Source organism: Anser anser (genome assembly GCF_964211835.1).
Source record: "Anser anser genome assembly, chromosome: 1".
In the NCBI taxonomy this organism is placed as follows: Eukaryota; Metazoa; Chordata; class Aves; order Anseriformes; family Anatidae; genus Anser; species Anser anser.
Genome location: NC_139720.1, coordinates 110,067,535 through 110,080,664, shown reverse-complemented (window position 1 = coordinate 110,080,664; position 13,130 = coordinate 110,067,535). Strand labels below are relative to the sequence as shown.

Sequence of the window (13,130 nt, the reverse complement as noted above, 5' to 3'; positions counted from 1 at the left end):
CTAAAAATTTGAGAATATTTTTGTGGAGGCTGGGCAATAGCATAAATAAGGACTTGAAGTAGATCCTGACTCCTTCAAGATTGCAATTTTGTTAAACTTTCAGTTTTTACAGATTTGTTTTGGCTCCTGCCCTTCAAGCTGAGCCATATGGATGCATTTCTTTCTCCAAATCCTGTAGTGGGGCTCTGTGCTGACTCAGAGGTCTCCTAATATAGTGTATCTTGCATATGGAGCTGCAGTTGCTCACCCAGCACTTCAAATCATAGTTTCACTTCTGGCATTCATAGCGCTGTGAAGTTATTACATACAGGGAAAGGTGTTGCTGACTAAAGAACAGTCACATCACAAAACAGACTTCATGAAAGTTATTCTCCCATAGTTAAACCTGAAATGATGACTGTAATTTGTTGCACTGATAATGCAGTGACATTGCTTGTCATATACATGTTGTAGGTAAAATTACAGCACTGACTGCTTTTACCAGTAAACTGCAGAGTCTGCTCTAGGATGAAAGTATGACTGCTCAGATGCAAGTCCTAAGAACCTTGTAATCTTTTAACAGAAAATCATTCTGCTAGAAGGGATGACCTTGTCCATGATCTTAAAAAGAATATTATGGATTGAATCAAACTTGGAAATTAAATTGTCTTCCTTTTTCAAACTTGTTTCTTGGTAGCAAAAGTTGTACAGTCTGTGCCTGTGCTGTTTGAGAGGATAAATGACATCTGAAATGAAAAAAGAAACTACTTCTAAATTAGTCTTATGGCATATCCATTAAGATATTCGTATGAGCCCAGAATATTCCTCTTTTCTCTGTCATGGAAGTCCGTTTTTTTTTAGGTTCAAATCAATAAAACAATACCACATTAGCGTTTGTGTTCTTTTCATGTGTGTCTTGGTTTACTTTGGGAATCCTATTTTTGGTCTATTTTCTTGTTTTTCTTCAGTAGTTCCTCAAGCAGCTTTTGAGTCTAGAGGGTACACTTCCCAAGCTATCTTAGCTATCTTCTTGTTGCTGTATTTTCACATGATCTATGTACCTCTTACTACTGTTCTTAAAATACTTTGGTTTCATCTGCTGTCTCAGTATCACCGTGCTATTTCTCATAATTCTTCATCATTTTGCTGAATAGAAATGGCAATTAAAATTATTAGAAGTCCTGAAAATGATATGTTTCAGCACTTAAGTGAGATTTTGTCTTTGAAACCGGTCCAATGTTGCTGAAAATGATGGATTGACTTAACTGGTTATAGCAAGTGTTGGATCAGGAACCTCCAATCCCGTTGAAGAAAAGGTAAAAACAGTACGAAAGACTTTCAGTCTCAGTGTCTAGGCCACCCCTCTTCTTTCCTGGCCTTTTTTCTTCTCTTTATCACCCCTAACTTAATCTTTCTATTTCATCTTTCTACCCCTTCCTCCCCCAGCTATTTGCATTCATGATTATTTATTTGTCCTGACCTTTACCTCTTTTCTCTCCATTTTTGTTGCTCTGTGGTGTTCTGTAAAAATCCAGTGAGCCTCTCTTAGGCAGGACACAAGATGGAACCTAAAAATTTGCCTTCCCTTGGTCTAGGTATAGTTTTGCAGGATAAATGAGTTAGATTGTACAGAGAGTAATAGGAAATAGCAGACAATGGTTGTGTTTCTCTTGATAGTGGCCAAAGGATGAACGGGTACAATATGAGTTTATTTTTCTTGTAATGTGCTGAAATTGGAGTGAACCAAAACCTGAGGAGTTTCCATTGTCAAGAATACCAATACACTATGAATACTGAAAATACGGATACTGAATACTAATATCCTGAACACAGTCTACAGGAAAAAAAATCATGTTTTATTCTGCTTCCTTGCTGAAGTCTGTTAGCCTTGATCTGAAAAGGTGGTTCTGTCAGGTTGTACAAAGCCTTAGACTCTCTTTGCTATCAATGAATTTGACTAATGCTCTGAGGTCTGACAAAAATAACTTGTCTGTTGGGTAGGAGCTACTGCTGTCAAATTTTCCCATTTATCATGCAGCAACACTGGAATTGATGTATAATTGCCCTAGAAGTAGAAGGCTTTAAACATCTTGTTACCAGTTCCTTTAGCCTGCCAGACCACATGCTCTCTCTCTATTGATTTTTAATAAGGATGTTCGATACTGTCTACAGTTTCTATTCAATTTAAGGAGTCAAGCTTTTACTGTGTGACTGGCCATAATGACTTCTTTGAATTCATTAGCATCTATCAGATGGTTAATTGAGATTTAATGACCTCAAAACGGGTATGTATTGACAAGAATAAGCAGAAGATGATAAAGTGCCATTACTGAAGGAATTAATTCTGTCTTATTGTCGTAATAAAAAGTAATCTACTGTAAGATTTTTTTCACTTGTCCCTTGATTGTTGTTAGTTAAACAACCTTAAAGCTACAGAAAATGTAAATCTTCTAGAAGCTATTTTGATATGATGTTAATGTTCCAGCCTTAACTTGGATGTGCATGGAGCTTCAGAGTTCTTAAATGTGCTCAATTTAACAGCCGTTGCGTACAACACTGCTCTCTTCCAGATCCTGTAGCAGTGATGTGGTAAATTAAGAATGTGATGGAACTCTTGCTGCAGTATTTACATTTTTTTTGCATCTAAAGCCGAAGGAAACTGTACTCTGGTGGCACAGTCAGTTTTTGAAAAGTTCGACATATCATTGAAATGACCTTTTATAAAACAGGGTGTTTTTTAATATTGCGCTTAATTCCTGTGTTTAACAACAGAGGGAGCCGATAGGATCCAGTGTTGTCAGTTACCTCTTCCACCTTCCCTGTGAAACCTAGTAGTAAGTTCAAATGTCAACAAGTACTCCTTTATTTTTGATATCTTACAGCATGATCACAGATTTTGGGGGGTGAATTTAGGTAAAATAGGATTTCTTTTCTAGACTAAATGCTGGAAGCTTACAACCTTGCTAAATCTTTTAGTGGTTGGTAAGTGACAAATACTTTATTTCAATTTCAAGCGGAAAGTATGAAAGACACTAAAAGCTACAATTTAATAATATACATAAAATGTCACACTAAATATTAAAATAATTATGCACAAGATTAAGACCAATATGAAGGATCCACTCTTACTGCTCTTCATATAGGCTAACTTCACCTTGACTTCTGACTAGTATCAGTCTGTCCGTGATAATAGATGAGACCAGTCTTAATGTTTTTGCAGTTCATGCTCTTAAGTGAGGGAAGAATACATGACCTCTAACACTTTTCATCGTCCAGTTTAATTTCTTTTCCTAGGTAGTGTGTATAACAGTTTGCACCCTTCAACAGCAGAGACGTATAAGATGATATCCCAATCATTTCCTGTTCGGTAATTTCCTTTATCCATTTGCTACTTGTTCAGGATCTTGACATCTCTCTAATTAACAGGAAGTAAAATGCTTTGGCAGCTAAACTTGCATGCCGACTTCCAGAGCATGTTGTAAGTGATAAGGCATTAGAGAGCTGCAGGGCATTTGAGTAAGCAGAGTGGTAAAATATACCCAATTGTTAGTTAGGAAGGATGTTTTAATCCTCTGTCTTATTTACCAGGTGATTGCTCGTTTTATCTGTACAACTTCAGAGATCACTCGAGCTTTGAGGTCAGGTATGGGGCTTAAGACAGAAAGCAGGCCACATGTAAAGCACATTCTTCTGAACTAGATGATACTTCCCTTTCGCTGTTCTTGAGGTTTATGGAGTAGCTGGCAGGCCTAGGCCTATAAAAGCAGTAGAGCTTGTAAGTTGCTTCGTGCCAGGAATGTGTCCTTCCGACAACGCACTTAGTGCTGGAAAATATTCATCATAGCAACTAGCTGCAATACTAATTTGTCACAGCACTACTGGAGATATAACTTAAAATACAGAAGTGTAGAGCTAACATTTCAAATTCTAAAAATCCATACCTTTGTAAGTAGTGCTATTGCAAGAGAGCATTTCACATAATGAGTATGAAGTTTTTTATTTGAATGACTAAAAAAACAAAAAGAAATGATTGCAATTACACTATGCCAGTCACGCTATGACAACCTGTTGCTTTATCATAAAGCTTCTTTGTATTCAATTGTCTTACTGCTTCCCAAATTAGCAGTAAAGGGGGCATTACTTCTCAAGACTTCACATAAATGTGTCCCTTTCCCACCATCTCCAGCATGAATTGCCTGTATATGCTGTGTTTTATTTTCTCTGGCGTGAAAACTGCACTGAATCGTGCATCTTGATGAAGATGAGGCCAATTTCAAATAGTGTAGATGAAATCTTAAGAAAAACATATTTTTTGCAGTTTATTGTGAGTGCCTGACATTTGTCATTTAGTGCCTAGGAGCTATAAATGGATGAATTCCAATATCTATTTAAATTGTAAATTTTGACTACCACCTTTAGGGAATGGAAGTGATTAATTCCTGTTACCAGTTTCTTCATCTATACAAATTCATAATTATATTTCAGCCTTGAACCATCTGTGGAGCTAGTGTTGGGCTGTGCCTTTTTAAAAGAGCAATTGGATAAAGTTTAGGGTTCAAAAGAGAAATATTGTAAATGTGTCTAAACTGTTTGTTTGTTTGTTTGTGTTTTCTTTTGTACTCCGTGGAACTTGCTATCTCTTGGTTACAACCACGGCAGAAGGCATGTTCAGGAGAATACTTCTGTGTTGTGTTTATTCACAGCATTATGATTTGATGTAACATGAATAATTGCATGCTTTTTTTCCTGATAAGTACTCAAATTTATGGTGACAAATCAGAAGAGAATGACCTTGTAGCAGTGTTTTGCAAAGATGTTTGAGAGGCCGTCAAGAGACTGTTTGCTCTGGGGACCTCCTTCCAGGCAGAAGAGGTAGCAAAATGGGACGGGTCCTCATTTCAAAATTTCAGCCACTGCCTAATGGGATTTAACTAGCTGTTGGAAGCTGGAGTTCTTGGCTCTCAGGGAGTGAGAATCAGACCTCACTATTGAGTGTGGGTAATCACGGGTGATATGAAGGGGAGAAAGAGAGAATAGACCTGAAGATACGTTGAAAGTTGACACAAGCTCATTATTTTGCACAAGATGGAAGAAAAGAAATGAATCAAAGAACACAAAGCAGGGAAGCGATCTGAGCAATTAATGACTGAGATGAGTGTTGAATAGATATGAGCAACACAAAATTGCATTTGTCAGGGCTGGTGAAAAGGAAGTTGCAGTCATGGAGATGCAATGAAAGGATGAATGCCAAGTTGTATCTGTGCATGGATAGGAAATGTATCTTGAAGTTCTTATGCAGAAGGACTCTAATATGAGAAAGTTTAATTTAAACCTAGTTTAAATTCCCTAGTGGCACGTATCAACCGTAGTTAAGGTAATAGATAAGACACAATATGACTATGATATTTTTTTCTCTCTGAGAAGTCTCCATGAAGGACTTCATTAAACTGTCTTTCAAGCTGCCTGTTGTTTGGATACCATCGTTATTTAAATAAAATTGTAACAGGTCAATGCAAGATAGGAGCAGTCTTTGCAAAGTAAAGTTCAAAAGGGAGTATAACTTTTAAACATGATGTGATTTTTCCACCCTGAGACAATTAATTGCATTTTCAGGCCAAATTTGTTATATTGACTTGTATTTATTCTTTGAGTAGTAATGCAAGTTATGAAGTATTACAGAAATGATACTCAGTCTTTGATGACAAAGTAGCTTAGCCTTGATGGGTAATAAGAACAATGAGAAGACCCAACTATTAAGAAAGGAAGGAGCATCCCTCTGGAACACTGGGTGGGATCGGCTACTCTTTCATGTGTTAACTCTCTTCATGTCACGTCTGCCTGGAATCTCTTTTAATTTAACTAGTAGACGTTTTTAAACAACATGCTTTCTAATCCACTTCAGGAACATTCATCTAATTTAACAGAATTTTGGAAAAGACATCCTGAAAAGGAAGCAGAATAAGTAAAGTCTGAGAACTGCTGGTTCTTTATACTGTTTGAAATGTGATCCCTGGGCATACAACTATTACTATTACAGAGTGCTTTTTTTAATTCAGTACCAAGGTGCATATATTTTTTTCTGACAGCAGAATACATTTCTTTTTCTCCAGTCTGTTAGCCTGTTTTGTGTCTTCTGATTCCCCACTATTGTAGTCAGAATTCCTTAGTTTTTATGAAGAATGCTTTACGTCCAAAGGCTTCTGGAGTGTCTTAAAGATAATCCTCAAAACATGACGAGAAAGCAAATGTACGAGATAAATAAAACCTAGTGGAGTAGTTGTGATCAGGCTGAGTGATGAATATGTAGTTGAAAAGGATGGGCCTTAATGTCAATGAAAATCTTAATGGGAGTTTGTATTATGGAACATCTCTGCTGAAAATTAAAAAGTGGGCACCTGGAGTTGAGTGGCAGGAATTCCTGAAGGACAGGAATTCCATGCTCTGAACGTAATCAGCACAGTTCACTCTGCAATTAGCTTCCAAGCAGGGAGATGTGCTGATGAGTCGCAAGGCAAAAGATGTGGCTCTCAGAACTTAACCTTAAAGTATCGAGCAATTACGAAGATTGGTGATGGAGGATATTGAAAAGGCTTGTATAAGCATCCAGAAGCTCTTATCCAGGCTTCAGAATGCTCCCTCTCAGACCTTGGGTTATGGTTGTGTCTCTTACAATTCATGTAAGTAGGTTGTTGAGGCACCTGGTAGCATTATAGATGTGATTGCAGGAATTTCTGGAGTTAGAGAGGAGGCTGTCTCATAGCTTAAAAGTGAAAAGCTAAATTTTAGATATGGGACTTGGGACTGCCAGAAAGTGCCTGAAACGGAGAAGGTGGAGACAAAAATATAGGAAAGGGTTTTTGTAAGAAAGAATTATCTGAGAGGCCAGTGATAACCAAGTGCCAGTGCTGCAAGTTCTGCCTCCCACCAGTCCAGGGGTGACACAAACACTTGAAGCACAGCACTGCTGTGTACTTCTCTCCCAAAAATCATGATAAGAAACAAACATCAACAACAACCTGCCACTCCTGGGTAAAATACTAAAGTTGGGGGCATGTCTGGTTTTCATTCTCACACTTCATTCCTCCCTTCTTTGTAGGAGGAACTCTGCCCTTGCCTTTTTTCTTGCTTTAATTTTAGACAGGATTCAGGAAGTGATCTTGGTGAAATAATGTATGAAGTAATTAAAAGTGGAAAAGTGTAACAGTTTACCTGCTGGTCCTCCAGCTTAAAGTGCTAAGAAGGACAATAATTGTCCATATTTATAATTCAGTAGGTTATAATTTATGTATAGTATAGAAATACACTTACTGCTGCATGCCCCAGTATTGATCTCGGTACCAAAAAGCATACTAGTTTGTCATGTGCTTTTCTCCAAGTAATTAAATTGTATTAACTAAGCATAACTCTACAAAACTCATCCTGATACATCCTTTTCCCTACATATACAATAATGATAATTTGCTTATATTGTATATAAACCTTCAGCCAGCCTTCATTTGTCCTGTATCGTTCAGCCAGTAATTTGTCTGTTGTGTAATAAAAAGGTAATCAGTGTTTTCCTTCGATGTTGTTCAGTCTGTTTGTGAGTGTTGCTACCCTGCTGTAAGAGGAGTAGCTTATTCGCGAAAGAATTAGTATACTGTCTTGTAAAACTGTTCATTTCACAATAGAAACCCTTCCTGCTAAAGATACTCCGTAAGCACTTGTGACTGTCAGAAGTACTATAATTAGTTGTGATCTTAGTCAGCAACTGAAAGCTTTGATCTTAATCCTTCATTAGTGAGGCAGCTACATACGTGGAATGCAGAAGCAATGAATGCATGCACTGAATCCCACGGTGTAGTCAGGTAATGCTCTCGGTACAAATGGCTTCCTGTCTTGCATGCAGCAGCCACCGTCATTCAGGAAGGGGGCATCTGCCAACCCTTTCACTTTATATGAGCATGGTGAGTGATTGTTTTGTCTTTCACCGGAGATGCTGATGTGGATTATTTATTTTTATACAGAACAGTAAAACACAGAATCTGGGGGAAGATGTAGTTGCCTTTTTTTTTTTTTCCTGGTCTTTCCTCTGATATTAGTAATTGTTAATGAACATATAGTGTAGAGGCTAATTTGGCTTTGTTATTGAACCTGTGTCTCCAGGAATGTTAGTACTTGTAAGTGTAATTAAAAAAAAAAAAAGTTTGGGAATTGGCAGGTAAAATGAGTGCAAGTATGAAGGAAATGTTATCTGATAGCCATTTCTTCCACAGCTGTCAACACGTGCTTTTCGATCAGTCTTCATGCAGTACCAGAATGAGTTACATTATAAAACAGGCAATGCATGGAAAATGAAACCTCCTTCAAAGAGCCCATGTGGTCAAAAACTGACATCAAGCTGCAGATTTTTAAGGAATCCTTACACGTAACTGATGTCTGACCAAATGTTCCCAATTTACTATGAGAAAACATGCAACACATCCATAGAAATAAAACTCCCAAATGTACTGGAATGGAAATGGTAGGTTTTATGCCAACAGCTATAAAGATATTTTTAAGTGTTTCTCCTTTATTGCAGAAGAAGGGAGGCCCAGTATTTTTGTAAGTCTCTTTTGGGGCGGTGGGCTGCCAGTTATTGTTACGTTGGAATCGCAAGGCTTTTAAACATACTATAGATAATTACAATTTTTAAAAAACAGATGGGGAACTTCTCACATAATCATTTGCAGGCTTTATAAATACAGGGAGCAAAATCTTGCAGGGCTTTGTGTTCTTAAGAACTGGATATTTTATGTCAGAGAAATACTTGTGATTTCAAATTACGTAGATGCCTAACTGCTCATAAAGTAACTGCTCCAGAATATGAGCAGAAGACGAAACTGTATGTGATCGTTTCATCTTACCTTTTAGTATTTTCCTAAGCATTCATGCTGAACTTCCTTTTAATGAAAATTACATCTTTTTTGGTTTTTAAGCATTTAAACATTATCCCTGTTTGCAGTTTGAAATGTGGTCAGTATTAGCAGGTTGGTCCCTGCAGTCATCGCCTGCGCGTGTGACAGATCCGCACACGCTCCAGCAGTGGTATACAGGCGCGAGGCGCTGCGCGGTGCTTGGTGCCCGGCTTTGGATGTGCCAGGGTGCGTAATGGAGAACCACATACAGCCTTCGGCCAGCGATCTCACGCTTGTGTTTTGCAGAAGGTCAGGAGTGATTGCTTTCTCCTCCTAGCCAGTATCGCTTTTCATTAGCATTAGCATCCTCAGCGTTAGCTTGAGGGAGCACGTTGCAGGTGGGTGTCAGCATATTTCCCGCATCCCTTCCAGCATTCCTGAATGCAGTCTGGCTCTCTCAGGCATCCAGCTCTGCTGCATTTAACGTGCAGTCAGTCTTTGTTTGATTTGGTTGTGCTCTCTGGGCTCCCACTAGGAAACTAGTAATTCTTATTTTCCAGTGTTGATGCAATTCCAAGCAGCCGTTCGTGAGCCTTGCTTTCCCAAAGTGCCTGCTCTTGCTCTGAAGCAGAGGAGCTTCCCTGGGGAGCTGCGGTTGTTTGCTAGGCCGCTGGTGCTCCAGGCACGCACTTGCTGATCCTATAACCAGCTTTTGGAGGGGGCTGCATTGTCAGGCATCCTTGGCACCCAGCGCTGAAGTACCAGCCTTTCCCGTTCTCAGCGCCCAGCATTGTCACCTGTTTAGAAGCAGGCAGTAAGTGTCCCAGTGGGAAGCCAGCGTGTCGTCAGGAAATCTGGGCTGGAGAGGCCACGTGTGTGAGACAGCAGCTTTTGGTAATCAGACCTTAAATGTACAGGTGGCTTAGCAGATCTCATTACAAATTCTGGTGACCTTTTCCCCCCTGTTCAGTAAATTAAAGGTTAAATTTGCATAATTCATTGGACGGGTATTTTGATCATCACTTCTTTCCACTCACATTTGTACAGACGTAAGTTCGGGGCTGGGAATTGTAAAAGACAGGGAAAGATGGAGAATGTGCTGGAACTCTCCCCAAAACCTGCTGTGTCCTGCAGAGGCAGCCAGAAAACAGCTTAGGCAGAAGGGGATTTTCTTTGCACGGCCGTAAGAAACTCTGGAGCTTGCTGCCACACCACATTGTGAATGTTAAATTTCACCCAGGTTTGGGGAGAAAGAAAGAGAGTCATGGAAGGCAAATCCAGCAAGGTTAGTTAAACATTGCAAAAGGGTATTTACATTTGTCTCTGGTGTTCCTGAGCTTCCAGTGGGCAAATACGGAGAGTGCCGCCTTAAGCTTGCCTAGCTCGTCCCTAGGAATGTTTGGTTAACCTGCTTCGGGAAACAGGACCCTGGAATCTGGTCTAGAGCTCTTAAATTTCTCCCTGTTTGAAGCAGGATTTTACATTCATTTTGTAAATGGAATTAAAATGTGTAACTCTTAACTGCAGCTTCAGAAAAAATAAGGATTAATTTGGTGCTTGAGAGATTGAAAAGGAAAGATGTTTTAAAATAATTTTGAGCATTATAGAAATGTTTTCACTCAGTCCAAGCTTTGAATGTTTTGGTTTTGGAATTTGCTTACATAGTTAGAGCCATTCAGCTGGCAGCACTGCACCCCAGCAGAACCTCTTCTTACACTTGTGCAGGACATTAATGGCCCTGTAAGTTTTTACTGTCTGAATGTTTTCGTAATAAAATCCATTTGGACGTTCTGTGCAAGTATGAACAGTAGGCTCCTAGGTCTGCCCTTTCTCAATAGTACATCCGATAGCTACAAAAGGTTACGATTTGTACACACGTCGACAGTGTGTATAGACACATGAGGGAATGTGGCAGAGGATGAGAGTTAGGGAGCCCATACCTCACCCCTTTGTGTAGTTACTTTTCCTTCATTTGACACTTGAAACTGTGTAATAGTAATATTGCAGTCACATATCATTGGAAATGAGTTGTTAACATTGAGAATTGAAAGCAAAATAAAATCTTTATGCTTTTATAATATATTAGAGAATTTAAATTGTCTGAAGCTGTAGGAGTAGCCTGAGAGTCATGTTCTATTTCCGCAACTTCTGTGGCTTGTCAGGAACTTCATTTGCTCCTGTTTGTTTGTTGCAATACTTCAGTAATACAAAGGTTGACAAAATGCAAATCTTGCAACTAAATATTTATGAAACATCTGAAAATGGTGGAAGGAGTGGCAATTTGCACTGCCTATGACTTCTCCATTAGATTTTTGGGGTTGCTTGTAGATATTTTGGGACTAGCAAGGCCTATCCTTTGTTCCAGTGACTAACATAAAAAATCCATTGTGCAATTTCCATCAGCAGCAGCCTAAACCCATCTATGTCTTTTACACAGAACATATCTCAAATGCAGCCAAGGCTTTGTGTTCATCCTCTTGTTTGTTTTGTTTTGCATTTGGTGTTAGACATCTAATATAAAATCTGAGGAACAAGTTGGATTTTGGTTTAAGCTTTTCTTAAAATTTGAGGATGCATTCGTTGGGACTAATACGTGGAGAGCTTGAACTTCTAACTGATGATTAAAACAATAATTCAGCCAACATAAATGTGTTTATATTTCAACATTTTTTGAGGAGAGTCGTCTTAAATATATATTGGTTGTTATTGCTCAGCCTAATCTTCAGACTGAAGTTTGCTTCTGTTGAAGACTTGAGAAACGTTTGAAGGCAGGGAATCCTGTGGGTTTTTTTTTCTACCTGTGTCAGTCTTCCTAGTAAAACATACCACATCTGTAAGTAAACTATTGTACATGTAGTCGTTAGATTTTAAAGAAATCCTGTGCAGCTCTGTGTACAGTATTTGTTTGTTAAAATTTTAAAATTAACTTTGCAACTGTTGAACAAACTGTGACCAGGGAAAAGAAACTAATTAGATAATGAAGATTTTAGTGATAATGTAGCTGGAACAAAATTAGAGTTTTTTTTTAATTGCTGTTACATCTCCAGCACAGAAATGTTACACTACTTAATCTAGGAGTCGCTGGATGTTACTGCTAAAGAATTGTTCCTTGAATTACACCAAGCGCACCTCTTCCTGCTACCAGTGCATAGGTACAGCCTAGTTATCTGACAGGAATGGTTGGTCATTAGTGCATGCTTTCTGATTGTTTCCAGCATCCATGAGGGGTTTTATTAGTCAACATTGTTACAAATAAAGTAAATATTTGTGAGGCCAAACTATCATTAAGGGAAGGATTTGAGGTATTTTATTAAAGTGCCACGGGGTCCAGAGGTGCTTTAAAATGTATTTGCATTGGCACTCCTGTGTTACAATTCAGCTTTTAAAAGATAAACTAATATACAAAGCATGTCGTTTGCAAAGGGCTTTCTGCTGGTCTATGTACTTTAGTCATTGCCAAGCTTTTTTTTTCCTTCTAATTCTTTCCTTAGGCAGTGGTTTCTAACCTGTTTGAATAATACTGCTCTGCTTGTGCTGAAGAGTTTCTCCTGGATTATAACACAGGAGGGAGAGGGGGAAAATATATATGTGTTTATTCATTTATTTGTATATTTCTATGAATTTGCTGCATGTAATATACTCCTCTGAGGCTACATGAATGATTTTATTGTGATGAAAATTAGAACAGATGTTTCTTGCCTGGTTCAACTAAATTTTATCTGTACTAAAGTAGAAATTCTGCTTTTCTTCTTCCACCCTTCCCTCTCTCAAAACTTTACCTCAGTCCCTACCACAGCTGCTAGCACTCCTGATGCTGTTGACAAATACTTGGAGACACCCGGGGATGAAAATGAACATGCCCATTTCCAGAAAGCCAAGGAGAGACTTGAAGCCAAGCATCGTGAAAGGATGTCTCAGGTAAGGGGAGATTTCTTTATCATAGAATTGTAGATTTATCCCTAAACATTGCAGGGATCTTTGTCTCTCAAGTTGTAAGATGCTCGACAACCTTCATTTTCATGTTTCCTAAGGCTTGTGCCAGTTGCCCTGCCCATCTGCAATGCTGTATTTACTGCCTTTCTGAATCCATCTAAGAATTCAGCTGGAGCTGGCAAGGTCGTCTGTTTGTGCTTGGATCACAGCTGTGGCCCTAAGTTGCTACAGCTATTTATGCTGGTAGGAAAAAAAAAAAAAAAAAGAAAAAAAAGTCTGTTAAAAATTGCTCTCATCTTTGTTGAAGAATGTTTGGTGTGTGATACTATTCTTATATTTACA

At 38.6% G+C, this 13,130-nt stretch overlaps 1 protein-coding gene across 4 annotated transcripts in view; it reads left to right on the top strand.

Moving 5' to 3' along the window:
- Window positions 1–13,130, top strand: part of APP (amyloid beta precursor protein) — a 232,371-nt gene that overhangs the window by 139,757 nt on the left and 79,484 nt on the right. For all 4 annotated transcript variants that reach the window (XM_083841460.1, XM_083841459.1, XM_083841458.1 and 1 more), the window contains one exon: window positions 12,640–12,773. In XM_083841460.1, the coding sequence (XP_083697586.1) occupies window positions 12,640–12,773 (134 nt within the window). The remainder of the gene's footprint in view (window positions 1–12,639; window positions 12,774–13,130) is intronic.